Source organism: Peromyscus maniculatus, chromosome 14 (genome assembly GCF_049852395.1).
Source record: "Peromyscus maniculatus bairdii isolate BWxNUB_F1_BW_parent chromosome 14, HU_Pman_BW_mat_3.1, whole genome shotgun sequence".
Lineage (NCBI taxonomy): Eukaryota > Metazoa > Chordata > Mammalia > Rodentia > Cricetidae > Peromyscus > Peromyscus maniculatus.
The window spans coordinates 26,223,358-26,242,899 of NC_134865.1; the positions used below are offsets into that span (position 1 = coordinate 26,223,358).

The following is a 19,542-nucleotide window of genomic DNA, read 5'->3' on the forward strand; positions in this document are numbered from 1 at the left end:
ATTCTGAGTATTCAACTTAGATTATCAGGCTTGGGGGCAGGTGCCTTTATCCATTGGGTCACCTCATTGGTCCAATATTTTATTTTTAATGAACTAATTAACCAAACTAGTAATGTGTATCTGTGGGGTGTGATGAGTTTGGACCTATTCACATCAGTTGAATACAAGTTATAAGGAACAAAGCAATCAGTATAACTTCTGAGAGGCACATTTATGAAACTGGTGGACCAACACATGCAAACAGTCTAGTCCAGGGGCATCTGTCGCCTGTGAAGCCTTTTTGAATGGTAGATAGCTCCTGCCAGAAACAGAACAAACTGTTTTTTAATGCGCTTCCTATTTCCTAGTCATGAAAGAGTAATTGCCATAGATTTACTTCAAAAAGTCAAATTAAGTGAACAGTTCTGTTGTATTTAAACTTGGCAAGAAACAACAACAAAAAAAGAACACAGTGCAATGAATGTGAAAAGAATTTGTTGGGATAGAACCAAAGTGGAATTTTCCATGCAAATGGTTTATGCATCTAACTACACAGAGGACATCTTCAATTTCCTGTAGAAGAAATTCATTGTAGGCATTTGTGGCCATTCTGTAAACAGACAGCTCCTTCCGAAAGGCTGCAATGTTGGCATACTGGGTAGGAAAGCTCAGGCATCATCTCCTCTAGCCCCTTCTCCGCAGATCGGTGAGTCCTTTTGGAGGTGTCTTCATGAGGACAGCACCACTATATGGTACCACGGTACCTAGGATGGCTAAAGAAAGACATGAGATATGTCTACAAAATTGAATACTGAGATAATCTACTTTTGCAAAAAGCTCTAAGGTCATATGTGAAGACTAAGGTGATATGTACTGGGATAATAAGCACATTTCCTCACCAACTGAATCCAACATCACAGATTCAGTTCAGCAAGCTGGATCTGAAGTCATTCTATAACATTCCAGCACAGCACATTCTAGTTAAGATGATGGTATTTTTCTAAGAGTGTGCAATGGTCCTAGCTCTACCTTTCTGAGCCCTGGTACCTTGCTTGGACACAACGGGGGCTGCTTTCATTACAGAATGAATGTTCTCTCGGGGAATTACTCAGTTCTTTGGATAATCAGTACCAGTGGGGATAAGAGCAAACAAAAACTTGTATACTCCACAAATGGCTAGACTTTGTCAGGATCAAAGAGCAAAGGTAGTACTCAAAGTATGTGGCTGAAGAAAGAAACTGGGCATTGATTACCCCTGGCAATGACCAGCAAAGCACAACCAAGGCAAAGTGGTCTGAAGCTGCACAGCACGAACTGCACCAGGCTAGTACAAGAGAAGCTCACAAGGCACACCTGTGTGGGCCATACAGTCAGCAGCTTGTGCTTGAAACCTATTGCAAGGAATTCCCAGAATATGCAGATTTCCAGCAGTTTCTATTTTTCTTACACTAGTCAGTCTAGCTGTGTAAGAGCTTATTTGTATTTACAGTCTAAAAAGGATTGTTTTAATTATCTTCTGAGATCACGGGATGCTTATTTATCTTATTCCTAAAATATGAATGATAAGTCACAAAACTTGACAATTGGCTTTCCTCTTCTCACCAACTGTCCACTGTCCCCACAGTCACGACAGAGGCTGCATGCGGCGGAGAGCAGATGAACACCCCGTCCTCCATCGCTCCCCAGCTCTCACCCATCTCATCATTTCAGTGAGCCAGCACTGCAAACAGCATGGCAACACGTGTGGGCAGCAGGGTCAGTGCTAGGTTATGTGGATAAGTGCACACCTTGGTTTCATTTTTTATAGGAAATTTCAACACAATGTAAAGATTTACAAAGGAAATAATACAGCAAAGAAGAATTTATTTGGCCTACAGAACCACATTTTGACTTTGGTAAAACCCAAATAGTTAAAGGGATTACTGAAATAAATCTAAGTAGACTAACATTTCTTCATAAATGCTACAAGGAATTGGGCAATCATTATGAGCAATATAAAACCTTAAAATGGTATTAGCCTTGCACAGCTGATCACTTCAATAGTTTATTTTTGTTAATGATAAGAATATTTTCTCAGTAAAATCAAACAATTGATTCTGTAAGGGTGAATGATAAGACAGCATTCGTTCTAGAAAAGTGAACATTATCTTGAAATCTGAAGAGGAAAGTTAGTTCACTGGAAATTCACTGATCTTTTTAAATAAAAAACTGTATCCAGGTACTTTAACATACAGAAAATCCCATTTTCACATCTCTTTGAAGGATATTACAGTGAAAGGTAATACACAGATTGCAGGTGCACCTAGTGAAATGCTGAGTAGTGTAAATGTCAAGAGAAATCAGCTTTTGACACCAAGAAAATCAATGGTCACACAATGTTCACATGATTTAGACAACTAAGAGCAAAGTACAAAGTACAAGACTTCCCACTTCTTGTTTGGCACATATATTAATAAATTTTCAAACATCAAACAATTTAAGACCAATAGATACTAAAACCAACTAGCACAGTAATAAAATACCTAAAGGTTATGAACATCTTAAGTACTTAATTCCCATATGACTTCTGTAACCAAACATATCTTCTGTGAGGTGCAACCTGTTCAAACCATCATCTGTTTCAGGATTTCCCACAATTCATTCAGTATCCCACAGAAAACTCATGTTGAAGCACACAGTTCCTCACTAAATTTGGTGGGTCTTCTGATGGGCTTCACTTATGAGAATATATGTATATACCCTTCTCACAATTTTGAAAAGAATGGAAGGCCTTCGTACATGTCAGTTTTTAATTTTATCCAATCATTGATCTTTTGAAGAGTTGTTTTCTCTTGACTTAATATTTTTGCAACTTTTTTCATCTTTTGTTCATTTCTTTCTATATACTTCATCCCTTCCAGCTGCAGCTGGTCCAGCTTTTCATTTCGACTTTCATCTAAGGGTATGTTTTCACACATGACAGGATTGAATCTAAAATATGTATCAGGAGGTAACAGACCATCCAGCATTATATGGACTTCTGTTAAAACAAAAATGAAGGAGAGAGGGTGGATAAGAAAAGAAGGTGTGTGGTAAGTTATTTTGGAATGCTCCATTAATTTTTTTCTTCATTTAAAGTTATCTTCATTTTAGGCACATTATGAACACGCTTTTAATACCCCAACTCACAATAGGTTCAAGGAATCCATGATAAGAACAAATCTACAAGTTGCAAATCACTTTCCAAATACTTTACATATTCTGCTCAATTAATGATCTTACGTGAAGACTCTCTTTCCCTGATAAGATGCCTTACTTTCCTTTTGTTTTTCATTTTTTTTTTGGAGACCATCTTCACTGAGCTATATATTTATGCGTATTAAAATTCATCAGTTTTAACTGTGTAATCTGAAAAAGTTTGGTAATGGATAAACATTTTACTACCACAAGTCATGAACATTCTTATTACCTCCAAAGGTTTCTGAGTCTCCAGCGAGCCATCTCTTACCCTCCTCCTTTTTAAAGAATGTCAGACAACAGAATCATGTTGGTTGTCTTGTGTTCCTATTAATCAGTCATATATATATATATATATATATATATATATATATATATATATATATATATATATATATACCACTTAATCAGTAATTGCTTAGAGTGGCCCATATAAAACTGTTGTTTTTTGTATTTCAATAACAATTTATAATAAATTATTATTTATGTTTCAATGTAATTCTTGCATCTGTTTTCAAAGTTAATTATCACAATTAAACCTCTATATCTGTATCATTAAATAGAGCATAAGTACAATGAGGTGACATTTCACATCTTCTAAAATTTCCAAAAGAACTCACTACTATCTGAAATATAGACTTAGGCAGTATGAGATTGGCTCATTAAAGACTGTCTGTAGTAGATTATTATTTTAAGGTGTGTTACTTTGTTTACATTGCATTTGGTTAGCTCTGTGAAGCTGTGTTACTGTGCCTATGTAAAACACCTGATGTAAAGAAAAGGCAAGACAGGAGAAAGGACAGTGGGACTGGCAGGCAGAGAGAATATACAGAAGGAGAAATCTGGGAGAAAAGGATCAAGCTAGCAGTCAGAGAAGGAGAAGGACTTGAGGGGCCAGCCACCTAGCTACACAGCAAGCCATGGAGTAAGATAAGAGTAAGATACAGAAGTAAGAGAATGGGAAAAGCCCAGAGGCAAAGGGTAGATGGGATAATCTAAAGTTAAGAAAAGCTGGCTAGAAACTAAGCCAAGCTAAGGCCAGGCATTCATAAGTAAGAGTAAGCCTCCGTGTGTGACTTGGGAGCTGGGTGGCAGGCCCCCCAAAAAAGAATAATAAAGAAAACTGTCTGAGCAGATGACCTACCATAAGAAAATTTTATTGAATCATCATAAATGCAAATTAAAAGCACAAAGTTACACTATAAGGATGGCTCTTATCAAAAAGTAAGAGAGAAGTGTTGCTGAAGATGTGGAAAAAGAGTAGGAAAGCAAACTCGTACAACAGCTATCCAAACAAGGTGGAGGTGCTACACAGAAATAGAAATATAACTACTATATGAACCAGAAATCCCATTCCTCTGGGTATATATTTGAAGGAAATGAAATCAGAATCTTGAAGAGGTATTTGTCATTCCATGTTCACTGCAGTATTAACAACAGTCAGGATATGCATTTCAGTATGTATTTTACATGCAGTAGGATTTTAGCTGCAACATCATGGATGAATATGAAGGACAATGAACTTATTGAAACAAGCCAGATATATAGACAAATAATGCATGATATTTGTATGTAGAATCTAAAGTAGTCGAGCTTAGGAAAAAAGAATATTGAATGCTAGCTGTTCTGGAGTTTAAGAATGGGGAAGATATTGGCTAAAGGGTATAAACTTTCAATTACTGCAGCTGAATAAATGCTAGTGTTTGAATAAACAGTATGGTAATCAGAGTTAATCACACCAGGAGATGGAAACATTTATCTTGGAGCAACTGTTATAGAATGTACTTGAATTTAAGAAAGTTGTACAACTTATATATACAGTTTTTGTCAATTTTAACTGAACAAAGTGAAAAAGATACCTTATGAATTCAGCAAAATTTCAGAGAGTGAAAAAATGCAGTTTGTCATGTTTTTGTAGGTTACCTTTTAAAAGATACAAGTCCTTAAGAGAGAGCTGAAGAACCTCACCAAGTTCATGATTTAACTAAAAGCATCCTGATACAGAGAGACTGGCTTAAACACGAAGCTGTTAACTACTACTGTAAGAAATTAATAACACATTTTAGTATCTAAAAATAAAGCAGTAAGGTTAAGAGATAGACACATGCCAAAGGCTCAATATATGCTAGGAACTGGAATCAGTAATAAACTTGATAAGGCAAGATAAGCATTTTTGCATTTTAAGGTGTTGAGGATGAATCTTGGGGCCTCACAAATGTCAGACAAGGACTCTTAATACTGAGCTATACCTTCACCTTTTGCCTTATATTCTAATGGCACAGAGAGATGTGCAATAAATAAATATGTAATATATAGCCGTAAGAAGACAAGTACTTTGAGAGGGAGAAAGGAAGAGAAGCAGATAGGTAAGTAAGTGGCTGGAATAAGATGATGAAGAACTGGAGAAGTGATCTGGAAAGGTCTCCTGAGAGCAGATGGCCTGAATGAAGCAAAGGCCACACATGTATCTGGGCAGAGGGCCTTACAGGGACAGTACAGCAATAGCAGAAGCCAAGAGGCCCATGAATCTTAAGAGTGTATGGAGAGTATAAGAATTAATGTGGCTAGATATATTTGGGGAAGAAGAGGCACATTCAGGAGTTCAGTCTTACACGGTCTGGTAAGTTTTAGTGGAAGACAGCTTTTGGATTTTGTTCCACAGACAGGAAGCCTAGAAAGCTTTAAGAAGAGGAAAGATGGCTGATATTTTAAATAGACTTTAAATCGGCCACTTTAAGAAGACTATTCTAGAAGGGCACCAAAAGCAGAAACAAGAATGTATTCTAATATCAGGTGACTTCCACATTTTTCAGAATCCAATTGTCTTAGTCCTCCAATTGTCTCATGGTTATTATACGAACATTTAAAACCCACCTGACCTTGGTTGCTTTCCTTTTTTTTAACCAGCAAGTCTCCACCTGAGCTTCTGTCCAGGTCAGCATTAGGTAGTTCTCTAACTCTAAGAGAAGATGGCACTAACTTCCAGAAGTGTGGTCTCGTTAGGGTCACTAAACAAGGGGAGGGTAAGGAGCTCCTGTGTGCTTTCTAGGCACAAAGACAGACCTAAACCACTCTTTCACAGTTCAGATCACATGTGCCCAAATCAAACACTGTAAACTGAAGTGTCTCAAGGTAGCACAGAAAAACTAACTGTAGTAGTTTGAATGTAATTGAATCCCATAAGCTCACAGGGAGTGGCACTATTAGGAGGTATAACTTTGTTGGGAGTAGGTATGGCCATGCTGGAGGAAGTGTGTCACTGTGGGGGCTGGCTTTGGGGTCTCCTATGCTCAAGCTATGCCCAGCATGTCACACAATTCACTTCCTGTTGCTTACAGATCAAGATATAGAACTCCCAGCTCCTTCTCCAGCACCATGCGTGCCTTCATGCTGCCATGATGATAACGGACTAAATCTCTGAAACTGTAAGCCATCCCAATTAAATGCTTTCCTCTGTAAGAGTTGCCGTGGTCATGGTGTCTCTTCACAGCAATAGAAACCCTAAGACACTAACCCTCTGTATCTGTAGCACTGCTGATAACATTAGAGAGCTTGGTCTTCAGGCTTGTGTACGTTGATGTATTTCTTACATCACTCTCATACCGTCCGGTGCCCAGGGATACTATACACTCTAATGGTGCATCGGGCCAGATACATTTACACTCATGCATGGCCAGGGCTGAAGGGTTATTCAGAAGCAAACCTCCATCCTGTAAAACAAAAGTCACAAGATCAGTCAGTTCAGTACTTACTACAGGGAAAAGCTAACCGTGTAATGAGCAATTTACAAGAGTCCCTTCAAATGATTTATTCATATACTACAACTGCAAAATCCATCATCTAAGATGATAAATTTTTGTTTCCTATTTTCAACAACATTTTTTAATTGCTTTGTATATGCTGCTTAAAAATACTGAGATGAACTGAAAAACCTAAAAACATTTTCATGTGTATTTATTGATTGATTGTGTGTTCACACACATGGAGGTCAGAGAAAAACTTCTACCATATGGGTCCTGGAGACTTAACACAGGTCACCAGACTTTGTAGCAAACACCTTTACCCACTGAACCATCTTGCTGGCCCCTGAACTATACAATTTTTAAAGACACATTAGAATAGTTAGTAGTTAATAATAACAAAATAATCTCCCACAAGTTCAATATAATAAAATTAATTGAAATTTAAACAAAATAATTTTAAAGTATCATATCCACAGTACATCTATAAATTGAAGAAAGTAGGAAAAAGTTTGAACTTTTAAGTCAGTGGTTCTCAACCATGGGCTGTGACCTCTTTGGGGGTAGAACTATCCTTTCACGGGAGTCACCTAAGATCACTGGAAAACACAAATATTTACATGATGATTCATAACAGTAGCAAAATTACAGTTATGAAACAGCAATGAAAATAATTTTATGGTTGGGGATTATCACAACATGAGGAACTATATTAAAGGGTCATATTATTAGCAAAGTTGAGAACCATTCTTCTAGGTGTTTTTCAGTATCAACATGATTTTGAAGTAATGTAAAATATGTTGATAAAATAATATAAAAATAAAGAAGTATTTAAAACTATGACCAACTATAATAGAATGAATAACATATTAATATTTAAACACATTTCATTACTATATTGATATTGATATTAAAATCTAGGGACATACATCTCACTACAGATATTTTAAGTAACTGTGTAGGCTTTTTCCTATATGGTTTTCATATGTATTCCATTGTAGATGTATGATTTGTATTTCAGTGCTCTACTTTTTTCCTGTTAGTCACTATCTTTTGAGTTTCTGAGATTAGTTCTATAAAGCAAAAGTTTCTAATTTTGATGAAATCCAGTGTACCAGTGATTTTTTTGTGGATGGACAGTGGCTTTTGGTTTATGTTAAGGTTTTTGGTGTGTGTCTGTGGGAGAGAAAGACGGTGGGGGCAACTATAGTGACTACTTCAAAGCAATTTGTTGAGAAGAGTAGCCTTGGGCTGCAGAGATGCTTCCCTGGGTAAAGTGCCTGCTATACAAGCAAGAAGACCTGAGTTCAGATACCAAGCACTTAGTAAAAGCCAGCTTTGGTGGCAAATGTTGTGTCTGTAACCTCAGCACTGGAGGGTAGAGACAGGCAGATCCATAGAGCCTACTGACCAGTCAGTCCAGTCAACTGGTAAGCTCTGGGTTCAGTGAGAGACCCTGTCTCAACAAACAAGGTGGAGAGCAAAGACACCTGATGTCAACCTCTGGTATTCACACAAACAGCTCACATGCACTATACACACATGCATAGCCTGTCCCACAAAAGGACTATCCTTTCTTTGAACTGCTTTGTGTCTTTATCAGAGCTAAAGGCCATATGTATATAGGTCTATTTCTGGACCGTTCTATTTTATTCATTCATTCTGTCCGTCTGTCTGTCTCTCTCTGGCCTAACTTCCTCAAATAATATTTAGCACGTACTCACACTAGAAGGCAGATACATAAAATATTAATGATCACTCATATGAAGTTTTATAATATTTTTGAGACTACAGGGAAACATAAGGCCATCACATTCTGAGAAAAGCAGTCTGGTTATATCTTTTCATTGCTTATTCCATTCTACCTTTTAGTATGGGCTGTTAGTTGTCACTTTATGGTCTAATTTCCATCTCTGAATTGCTGACCACCACTGTCTTCACTACATGTCTTTGAAAGACTATGGTGTATGTTTCTATGCTGTGACTTTCATTAGACAATATTCTTTTAAAAGACATCTCTTGTTGGGCATGGTGGTATACATCTGTTAGCCCAGCTCTCTGGAGACTAAGGAAGAGGGATTGCTGTGAGTTTAAATGCAATCTCAGCCACACAGGTAATACCAGGACAGCAGAGCTACATAGCAAGCCCCTCTATTAAACAAAATAACAACAGGATATATTTCTTATCAATAGGTGTGTCCATTTCACACCATGGCTCTTTCCATGGTGCTGAATACTGAAACTAAAGAACAATGGTGTATGAAAGGTCCAGATCTGGGATAAAAGAGAAAACACTTTACCCTGTTAGACACTTGGATGACTGCAGCTGTCCTAAGATCACTGACATCTCTCTTCTCAGCTGAGTCCAGGAAAAGGCATTTGTATTGAGAACAGAACTAGGAAAGGACAGCTGGTGCCCACTCTGGGTATCATGCTCACTTTGTTTATGGAGTCAACAGTCTGAATTTTCAGTGTGTTTCTTAGTAATACAGTTAAATGCTTATTATTTCTAAACTCAAAGTAGCAGTAGCAGAGAATAAACAAACAGCAAAATCCTAAACTAAATCAAAGTATAAATTAAAGATGTGAGAGCACTTGACTAGCATGATTAACCCTTTGGTTTGAACCTCCGCACAAGAGAAAGTGTATGTGTGTGCGAGTGTGTGTATGTGTGTGGGGGGGTTCTATATTACCAAGGATATTATTTCAGTTCAATTGTGAAAAGCCTAAATAACCATCTATATATTCCATACCAGATCAAAAAGCTTACGGTGATGATAGTTCTGGGAATGAACTGAGCCTTTACCTGGAGTAATGGATCACTATAGTTGGAATAATTACTTTGGCTATTAAGAAAAGAATTTTCCTCAAAGAATCTGTAGGTTCCTTGCATGTAGCTAAACCTCAGTGCACCATCCGTGCCATAAAGGCACCAAGTTCTCTGTTCTTTCTTGCTACTAATAACAGTCCTCTTCCTCTACACATCTAAAGATGTTTCCATTATGCTCTAAGAAAAATATTCATGGTTTAAATTCCCAGTGTAATCTCACCTTCTGAAAATGCTGTTTTCTCGGATTTCACAAATGTGACTTTCTATATTTTAAGGCTTTGTGTGTGTGTGTGTGTGTGTGTAGAGCTCTGTATATATATATATATATATATAATATAAAATATATACACATAAATCACACTAAGATTTTCTAAAAGTATTTATGGTACATATAGTAATATTCAAAAGCTATAATTCCTCACAGAAACAATACTTATACTATTACCTTTTAGAAATTTTACAATACTTTAAAGTCATTTTAATGACAAGTAAAAAACACCAAGTTGGGTGGATGTGTGCTTTGCATGGCCAGTACCATTAAAATGAATGAAGCCAGAATTCATTTTGGCAAATTTTTTTTCAGTTAAATTGCTTATAGCAGGAAATTCGCCCTTACTGAAGTGAAATAAATGCAAATTTAATTCATTAGATGGTAAGACTAGTATAAAAATCTTAACAGGAAATGTAAATGGTAATTAAAAATGGAGAAAGGAGATTTGTTTTGGTGACACAAATTATTCAGCATAAATTGCAAAATATACAAAAGTGTCACCAGAATATATTTCCTGCTATACATGAAATGGTATACATTTCTACTTGAGACACATCTCACAGTCACATAAAATAAATGGGAACTGAAGATACAATGGGTGTGAATGTCACAGACCTCAGAGAACTAGCATGGCCCCTTCTTATGAGAAGTCAATAAAAACATGACTGAAAAAGAAACACAAAAAACAAAACAACAACAACAAAAAACAAATGTGGCTTTCCCCTTATCAATGGACACCAATGCCTCACATCTATGTCAGCTTTCCATTTTTGTCTTATTCTTAAAAAACAAAAATGTTTTTTACTTATTTTAAAACTGAATCTCAGTATGAAGAGCCTAGGCTACCTTTGAACTTATAATCTTCCTGCATACCTTCTGAGCTGGCATGGCTACTTTTCTCTTAGTTTTTTTTTTTTTTAATGCCCTAATTTTATTGGCTTTAATTATGTGTATGTGCACTCAGGTATCCATGGAGACCAGAGGCATCAGGACCCCCCCACCCCCACCCCGGAACTGGAGTTAAAGGTGGCTGTGAACCTCCTGACATGGTGCTGGCAATGTAATAAATTAAAGATAAGCAAAATTTAAAGGGTATAACTCATTTTAAGGGTATAACACATTCAGTGGCACTAGTTACCTTTACATTGTCTTGAAATTTTTATTTTTAATGTTCCCAAAAACATTTTTAGCCAAACTGTGTGATTATTCCCCATTTTCTTTACCTAATCAACTACACACTTCTTTGTAAAGAATAAATCACATCTATGCCACTTAACTCTCTACCTTACTAGTGACTTTATCACCTCAGTCTATAGATACTTATCTTCTAGTCTCAGTTATTTGGCTGCATTCAGCTATGCCTTTTAGCAGGATCCATGAAGCTCCAACAGTATGCCAGTTACTGCTAAAAACGTACATAGTCTTCCTAGCTAGCACAGTGCCTGGGACTGAATCAGCATTACATTCTGTCTAGTTTAGTGACAGTTATTGCTATGGCCTGACACAAGCATAATATGGTTGATATGAAGTTATGTTCTTTCTGCTCAAGACTTTAAGATAAAGATAAAATTTCACCACATTTTTATTAATATAGGCTCTGAACCCAACCTTTTAAAAATGTAAATAAAGCCCAAGAGGAGTAATATATTAGAATATTGTGTCATCAAAATGCAGAAGCTGGGGTGCTACAACAGGCATTTAGCAAGCATAAGGTTCAGCAACTGCAAACCCCAAATTAGTTTAAGATGATTATTATGGCTATTCTTGGTTGTCAATCTGACTACATACATCTGGAATTAACTAAAACCCCAAAGTGGGGCACACTTACGAGGGATTTTTTTTTTTTTTTTTTTTTTTTTGCTTCATTTGAAGTGGGAAGATCCACTTCTAATCTGGATCTTTTGAAGTGGAAAGACCAGTCTCTAATCTAGGCCATGCTGCCTGCTGAAAGCCTATATAAGAACATGGTAGAAGAAAGTTTTTGCTCTTTGCCTGCTTGCTTTTGCCTTGCTAGCAAGTCCATTCCTTCACTGGCATTACAGATTACTTCTTTGGGATTCTGATGTATATTGAAGATGAGCTGAGACATTCAGCCTCATAGACTGAGCATAGTCTACTGGATCTTGGACCTTCTATTCATAGGTAGCCATTGTTGGATTAGCTGAACCACAGTCTGTACGTTAAGTCTAATAAATCTCCCTTTCTTCTTCATCTATCTATCTATCTATCTATCTATCTATCTATCTATCTATCTATCTATCTATCTATCTTATAAGTTCTTTTACTCTAGAGAACCCTGACTAAAATAATGATGTATCAAGATTGCTTTTACCAAAGATGGGAAGTTAACAATTTAATTTTGTAAGTAGGGCTGAAAAAAGAGGAGATAGAGTAATTTTGTGTGAAAAGTACTACTTTAAGATAAATACTATGAAAAAAAGGTAAATACTATGTTACTTTCTGACAAAGGAGAAGTGACTTAAGCTAGTCAGAAGGAACACTGCCTGTTTTAATTTTGGCTTGGGGTTTCTACTGCTGTGATAAAACACCATTACTGAAAGTAACTTGGGGAGGGAATGATTTACTCTTATTTATTTATTTATTATATTACGCTCATGATATTAATCACATTTGTGGTATTCATAGATTACATTCAAAGTATTCATTCAATTTTATATACATATATATACATATATATGCATAAATACAATTATATATACATATATGTACATATACATATATATGCATATATACAATTATATACACACACACACACACACACACATATATATATATAATTTTAAATGTCGAATGTCATTTCTTGAAGGGGGCAGGAGGTCTTAAATACAGGCTTACAGCACAATGGGAGGACTCCGGAGGGCAGAAGTTTGCTACTGATGTTTTACAATCTTGCATCTAAGCTGTTAATGCCCATTATTCAGGATACACAAACAAGGAACTTCCCTTAAGCATTCAGGAGGGTGGAACCTGGCAGGGAATTAGCACTGGGAGGATATCAAGGTCAAGGTCCACAAGCAAGGCAACAGTTACCCAAAATGGGGGCCAGGGCCCTGCAGGTCCCCCTTTTATTAAAAAATGAGCTTCTGACGGTTTGCGTGGGACGTCAGCAGGTCACCTTACCCGTCATGGAGACGCCTGCCCAGGCCACACAGGTGCTCTGTCTTAGGTTGGTGAGTGCCCCCCAGGTATTACCCATCTCTGAATACTCATTATCATACCGACTCAATCGTGTGTGAGCTTCATGGTTAATTGCTGCCAAAGATCTCAAAGTGGCACTGGGCTTGCAATCTGTGTGTTCCATACAGAAAAGACCAACAGAGGTCCTATCTCACCCATAGCCAGTAGGCTAAACACAACTGAGCCAGGGAATGGTTTACTCTTACCAGCTTGATAATGTTGTTTGTTTTTGCTCTTTTTTGGTAGCCTGCCACCCAGCTTCCAAATAAATCCACATGGAGGCTTATTCTTAATTATGAATACCTGGCCTTAGCTTGGCTTAGTTTCTAGCCATTTCTTAACTTACCGTATTTACCTTTTTTGCCTCTGGGCTTTTCCCGTTCTCGTACGTCTGTAAATCTTACTCTTACTCTGTGGCTTTATGTGTAGCTGGGTAGCTGGCCCCTGGAGTCCTCATCCTTCTCTGTGGCTACTTCCTTTTTCTCCTCCATCCAGATTTCTCCTTCTATATATTTTCTCTGCCTGCCAGCCCCACCTCTTTCTTCTGCCTTGCTATTGGCCATTCAGTTCTTTATTAGACCATCGGGTATTTTAGAAAGGCACAGTAACACAGCTTCATGGAGTTAAACAAATGCAATATAAACAAAAGTAACACAGCTTAAAATAATATTCTATAAGATGATGAATGATGAATCAGCAATCAAGAAAATGCCCTATAGACTTTCCTACAGACCACTCCTATATGGGCATTTTCTTTATTAAGATGTCTTCTTCATAAATGACTGTAGCCTGTGTTGACATAAAACTAAAGCACAGTTTTCCAGAGCAAGTAATACAAATTTTAAGTGCCATAATTATTCTTTTTGGAGTCAAAGGCAAAATTTAGTCATCTATTTAATGCTCGTAAGCACAGCAATATTTCTAGCAATTGTTCAAATAGAATACTAATCCATAATTTATACTTGTTCTCTCTCTCTCTTCCCTCTCCCCTCTTTCTCAACTCCCATCTTCCCCTCTCTTCCTTCACGCCCTCCATCAACACACCACCCCCCCCAGGGTCTTACTGTGCAGCTCTGGCTGTCCTGGAACTTGCTATGTATAGCAGGCTGGTATTGAACTAACAGAGATCCACCTGCCTTTGCCTTCCAACTACTGAGATTGAAGTCTGGCAACACCACATCCCACTCCATAATTTATATTCTACCTGCCTCCAAAAAGATATGAAGGAACCAAAATGAGATACCTGTAGACATGACAGTTAATGGCTATTTTTAAATGAGATTATAAATAACAATATAAATTTAAAGACTTTATTATGAGAAATTTATAGAGGTACTATATTTTAATGTTGTCTTTGGCAGCTTCTAAAGGTTAAGAAAGAGAGACTAACATTACTTATTTCCAAGTTTTCTTTTGTTTAGGCAGACAAGATCATTCATATATTAGAATAAAATATTTTTATCTTTTGAGGAGATAACTATCCTATTTCTTCCTCAAGATTTACAAAAGGAAACTAAAATAAAATATTTACTTAAGTAAGGTCTTATATTAGATTCCATTTGAATATTCTTCCGAAGATAAATATGTCATTGTTTCTGGAGTTCACTGGTTAGTTATATTATCAGTAGCTCAAAATAAACTGAGAGAATATAGTCGTCAGTATAAAAATGGTCAAACATAAAAAGAGTATCACTAGTCTATGTAAAATAGAAAAGAAACGACTAAAGCACTTTAGTTAGTGGAACATTTAGACCTGCTTCCCCTTATATAAAAGTAAAAGCTGAGGTGGGAGGAATGTGGTATCAGGGCCAGCCTGGAATGACCAGTGAGTCCTAAGTCCTGGCTACATAGTAAGATGGGGTGAGGGAGGAAGAGATGATAATGAGAACATTTCTGTGTATACGTGACTTTTTATTAAAGACATGAAATATGATGATTATATTAAAAGTTACAATTTATAAACATTATAATATTTTTAAATATTAAATTATTTTTTACTTAGGATATAGTAAGAATAATATAAGAAAGGAGGAAGTTATTGATATGGACAAAAAAATACATATTAAGATAAAAATTGTATCTGGTTAGTAAATCTTGAATCAATATCAGAAACAAAAATACCCTCAAGACTAGCCCTGAGGGAGTAGAAGAAAAAAAAAAACAGAAGGGGAAGTGCTTTATATAATTCAAAATAAATAGTTAGGAATAATTATAAAGATAAAAGAACTGTGATTTAACTACAAAGATTATATTACTTCTAAAAACTAAAAGAATGTAGGACAATTGACTAACATTTTAGAATGTTATTTTATCAAAATGTAAAATAAAACCGAGAAAAATAGTTTAAATTTTGTAACTTTGATAGATGTAAACTATAATACTCTATAAGAAAGTTTTCATGTTTATATAGCCAACAGACATACAGAAGATCTATGCATGGGCTTTGAATGCTATCTGAAGGTTCTTGCAGTAATATTAAACTTTTTCTCACAACTGATTATCATAAAGAGTATGCATACATTTCAATGATTAGAGAGGAAAGTCAGAATTCATGATTCCTTCAACTAAGACTGATTGTAAATGGGAAGCCACAAGAAAATTTAGCCTTTATAAAAATACATATGATGGAAGTGTTAGCTCAAAAGCTTTAATCTGCTTTAATTTTACTATTTAGTATAAGCTATGAATTCAGATTTTTATATAGTGTGAAAAACTGGACATAGGAATAAGTTAAGTAAATGAACCTATAGAGATAAAGAATTATCAGCAATATTCAACTTTCCAGATAATTCAACCATAAACTTGAAACCATATAGTTAGAGACAGCATCCTGTAACTTGTGGCTTTGTCTCTGGTCTATCTCTCAACAATTCTGAAGACACTAATTTCTTATTTGTAAAATGCAAACAGCTCTGTCTCCTATGTAGCAACAAGTAATAAATGAGACATTACATATGAAGCACTGTCTAGCTCAGAACTAGCTTAGTGAGTGCTACTATTATGTGACAACCTCCTTGCCTTCAGAGTTCTCTCTTCAAAACTGTCACATAGATGACTTGCACCTGCAGGAAATCTATCAGTTTTTATCATGTTGGCATACAGTTTATGCACACAATCTCATTTTCCATCAACACAGGTACTGTGTTTATCAACCACACAATATAGAATAGAAAAAGTTTTCCTAACTTTCAAGTTTCCAAATTCTCAAATCAGAAGGCTTATTAATTAAAAAACAAAACAAAACAATAAAAGTGTCTTGAATTACACATCTTTTGACATATGTGAAAACACGAAAGAATTCTTTGTTGATCCTTGTGAAGTTCAGTGATATTTAATAACTGGTGACTTAAAATTTTTTTTTGTTTTTTGAGACTATAATATCATTCCTCTTTCTCTTTCCTCCCTCAAAACCCTCCCACACACCCCCTCCCTGTTCTAGTGCGGACTCAAGTACTTACAAGTTTTAAAGACAGCCACACATCAACTTACTTGATGAAGATCATTGCCCAGCGCGTATTCTGCAAAGTAGCCTGGAGCAGCTGAGGAGGCTCTAATGGCTTGCCACATTTTATACTGACAGCCTCCTAAATAGTGAGAGTTGACACCAGGAAAATGACCGTAGTTCCTGAACACAAAGGCTTTGGGTGTTTGTCCTCTGTTTACTACGGTACTTACAGCAGCTACCTAGAGAGTTAAAAAGTAAACAATATGACTATTAAACACAGTGTCTAGAATCTCTAAAAACTAAATACTATTTATCATTATTCATTAATTTTTTTAAAGGCAGGGAACCTCATTCTGCAGCCTTGCTTGGCCCAAAACTTACCATGAAACTTAGGCTAGCCTTGAATTTGTGGCAATTTTCCTGCCTCAACTTCTTGAGTGCTGCAATTACACGTCTGAACTGCCATGGCCAGCTGAATACTATTAATTATATATATCCACAAGACCAACAAGATCAGTGTGTAACACAAAATACTCAAAGAAACTACACGTTTGTTATGAGAGAAACAAAGGTAAAAAAGATATAAGCTATGATACAATTTTGAGATATATTAGATGAGAACAATAATAAAAGATGCATTTGAGTGTATGACTTTACTTAAAAGGATTTAGAATGGTACACATTTCTAAAGTAACAACTAATGCAATATTGTCAACAATTAGCAAATACTTAAAGATCAACAAAAGTAATATTTCAATGTCAATTACAAATTACTCTGTTTTTGTGTGTTTTGAAAATATTACAATTTCACAAAAATACATTGAGAGTCTATCACAGTCGGTATGGAAATCAGTATTTTGGCTCCTCAGAAAGTTGGAAATGGATCTACCTCAAGACCCAGCTACACCACTCTTGGGCATATACCCAAAGGATGCTCCATTCTACCACAAGGACACTTGCTCAGCCATGTTCATTGCTGATCTATTCATAACAGCCAGAAACTAGAAACAATCTGGATGTCCCTCAACAGGAGATTGGATAAAGAAAATATGGTACATTTATACAATGGAGTATTACTCAGCTGTTAAAAAAATGACACCAGGACATGTGCAGGCAAATGGATTGAACTAGAAGAAAACACACCAAGCTAGTTAACCCAGACCCAGAAAGATAAATGGCATGTATTCATTTATAAGTGGATATTAGCCATTAAATTAATGGTAATCACCCTACCTACAGTCCATAGACCCAGAGAGGTTAGTTATAGAGGAAAGGACTGGGGAGACGCATGGATCTCCCTGGGAGGGCAATAGATTTTATGGGTATGGTGGGGGCAGGTGAGGATGGGAATGGGGAGATCAAGTAAGTGAGAGGGAGGGGAGAAAGGGTTAAGGGAAGGAATGTGGGAAGAAACAGATGGGACATTTAAGGGATGACATGGAAACAGTGCAATGGAAACTTCCTAAAATATATGAAGGCGATCCTAATGAGGTCTCCTAATAATGGGGAATATGAAGTCCCAACTGGCCATTTCAAGTCACCAAATGAGGACTCCAGTACTGGGACTGGGTTGCATTCAGTTGAATTGTTGGCCAAAGGGGTCCCATGGAAATCCCCAAGCAATCCAGGTTGTTGCTAAGACAGTGGGTTGCTCTCCCCAAACTGACAGCAGCGGACACTGCCAAGGACAACACCCATATAACTCATTGAACATGGAGCAGCTGAACTGATGCCTATATGGAGCCTTGACCCCTATGTTCTGGTGTCTTTGGTGTGGGAAGATACTCTGTAGGCTATCAAAAGAGAAAGGTAAACACTAACCAAGCCTATAAAGACATTTGAACTACAATCTGTCCTGCCTGCAAGATATGCTAGGGCAATGGTGTCCCAGAACTTTTGGGAGTAGCCAACCAATGTCTGATTTGACTTCAAGTTCGCTCCACAAGACAGAAGCCACATCCTTCACTGCTTGGTTGATCAAGTACCAGACACTAGATAGTCCACAGACCTAGAGCAAAACCAAAGACTAATGGTCTAAAAGAAAAAAGTATCAAAAAATGACACCTAATCATATTTTGCTATACTCATAAATCAATGCCTTATTCAGTCATTATCAGAGAAACTTCCTCCTGAAGCAGACAGGAAAAGATGCAGACCCTTGCCAGACATTAGACAGAGAGTGAGTTCTTGGAACACACATCTCTAAATGGGATGTCTCCATCAAATCTCAGAGCTCAGGAATCCATCAGAAGAGGAGGTATTGAAACATGGTCCATGGGGGCTGCAGAGATGGCTCAGGGGTTAAGAGCACTGGCTGCTCTTCCAGAGGTCCTGAGTTCAATTCCCAGCAACCACATGGTGGCTCACAACCATCTGTAATGAGATCTGGCGCCCTCTTCTGGCCTGCAGTCATACATGCTGCATACATAATAAATAAATAAATAAATAAATAAATAAATAAATAAATAAATAAATCTTTAAAAAAAAGAAAGAAAGAAACATGGTCCATGAATGAAGCTGAGTGAGGAGATTTCTGAGACCTTGTGAGAAAACTCCAAGTAAACAAGACAAGAGTCTTGCAATCTCTGTTCCTCCATAACATGGGTTGTTCTTGGATGTGCTTATGTGCCCCTCCCAGTGTAGTGGATAGGAGTGAGTTTACTTGGGATTATTCATTACAATTGGTTATTATTTGTTTATATGTCTCTATGGAAAATCATATTTTTGTCACGTGCAGCTTGTCCTTGTGATTATATATAGCTTGAACTCATGAGAACTTTATTCAGGAGACCTTTCTTAAACCTCAGGTTATAAGCTGTCTGATGCTCTGAATAAAGTTGGCTTTTGCATGAGACTTTAGTCT

General features: G+C 36.7%; 1 protein-coding gene across 7 annotated transcripts in view; it reads right to left on the minus strand.

Moving 5' to 3' along the window:
* Positions 1 to 390: 390 nt before the first annotated feature.
* The window catches only part of Pnpla8 (patatin like domain 8, phospholipase A2), a 61,424-nt gene continuing 42,272 nt past the window's right edge, over positions 391 to 19,542 (minus strand). For 4 of the 7 annotated variants that reach the window (XM_006989477.4, XM_006989480.4, XM_076550730.1 and 1 more), the window contains 3 exons: positions 16,724 to 16,918; positions 6,710 to 6,905; positions 1,823 to 2,998 (listed from right to left, as the gene is read on the minus strand). In XM_006989477.4, coding sequence (XP_006989539.1) covers positions 2,724 to 2,998; positions 6,710 to 6,905; positions 16,724 to 16,918 — 666 coding nt within the window. In that variant the 3' untranslated portion in view covers positions 1,823 to 2,723. Of the gene's footprint in view, positions 753 to 1,822; positions 2,999 to 6,709; positions 6,906 to 16,723; positions 16,919 to 19,542 lie in introns of those variants that run through there. The other 3 variants (XM_076550732.1, XM_016007820.3, XM_076550733.1) reach the window with 1 other exon arrangement.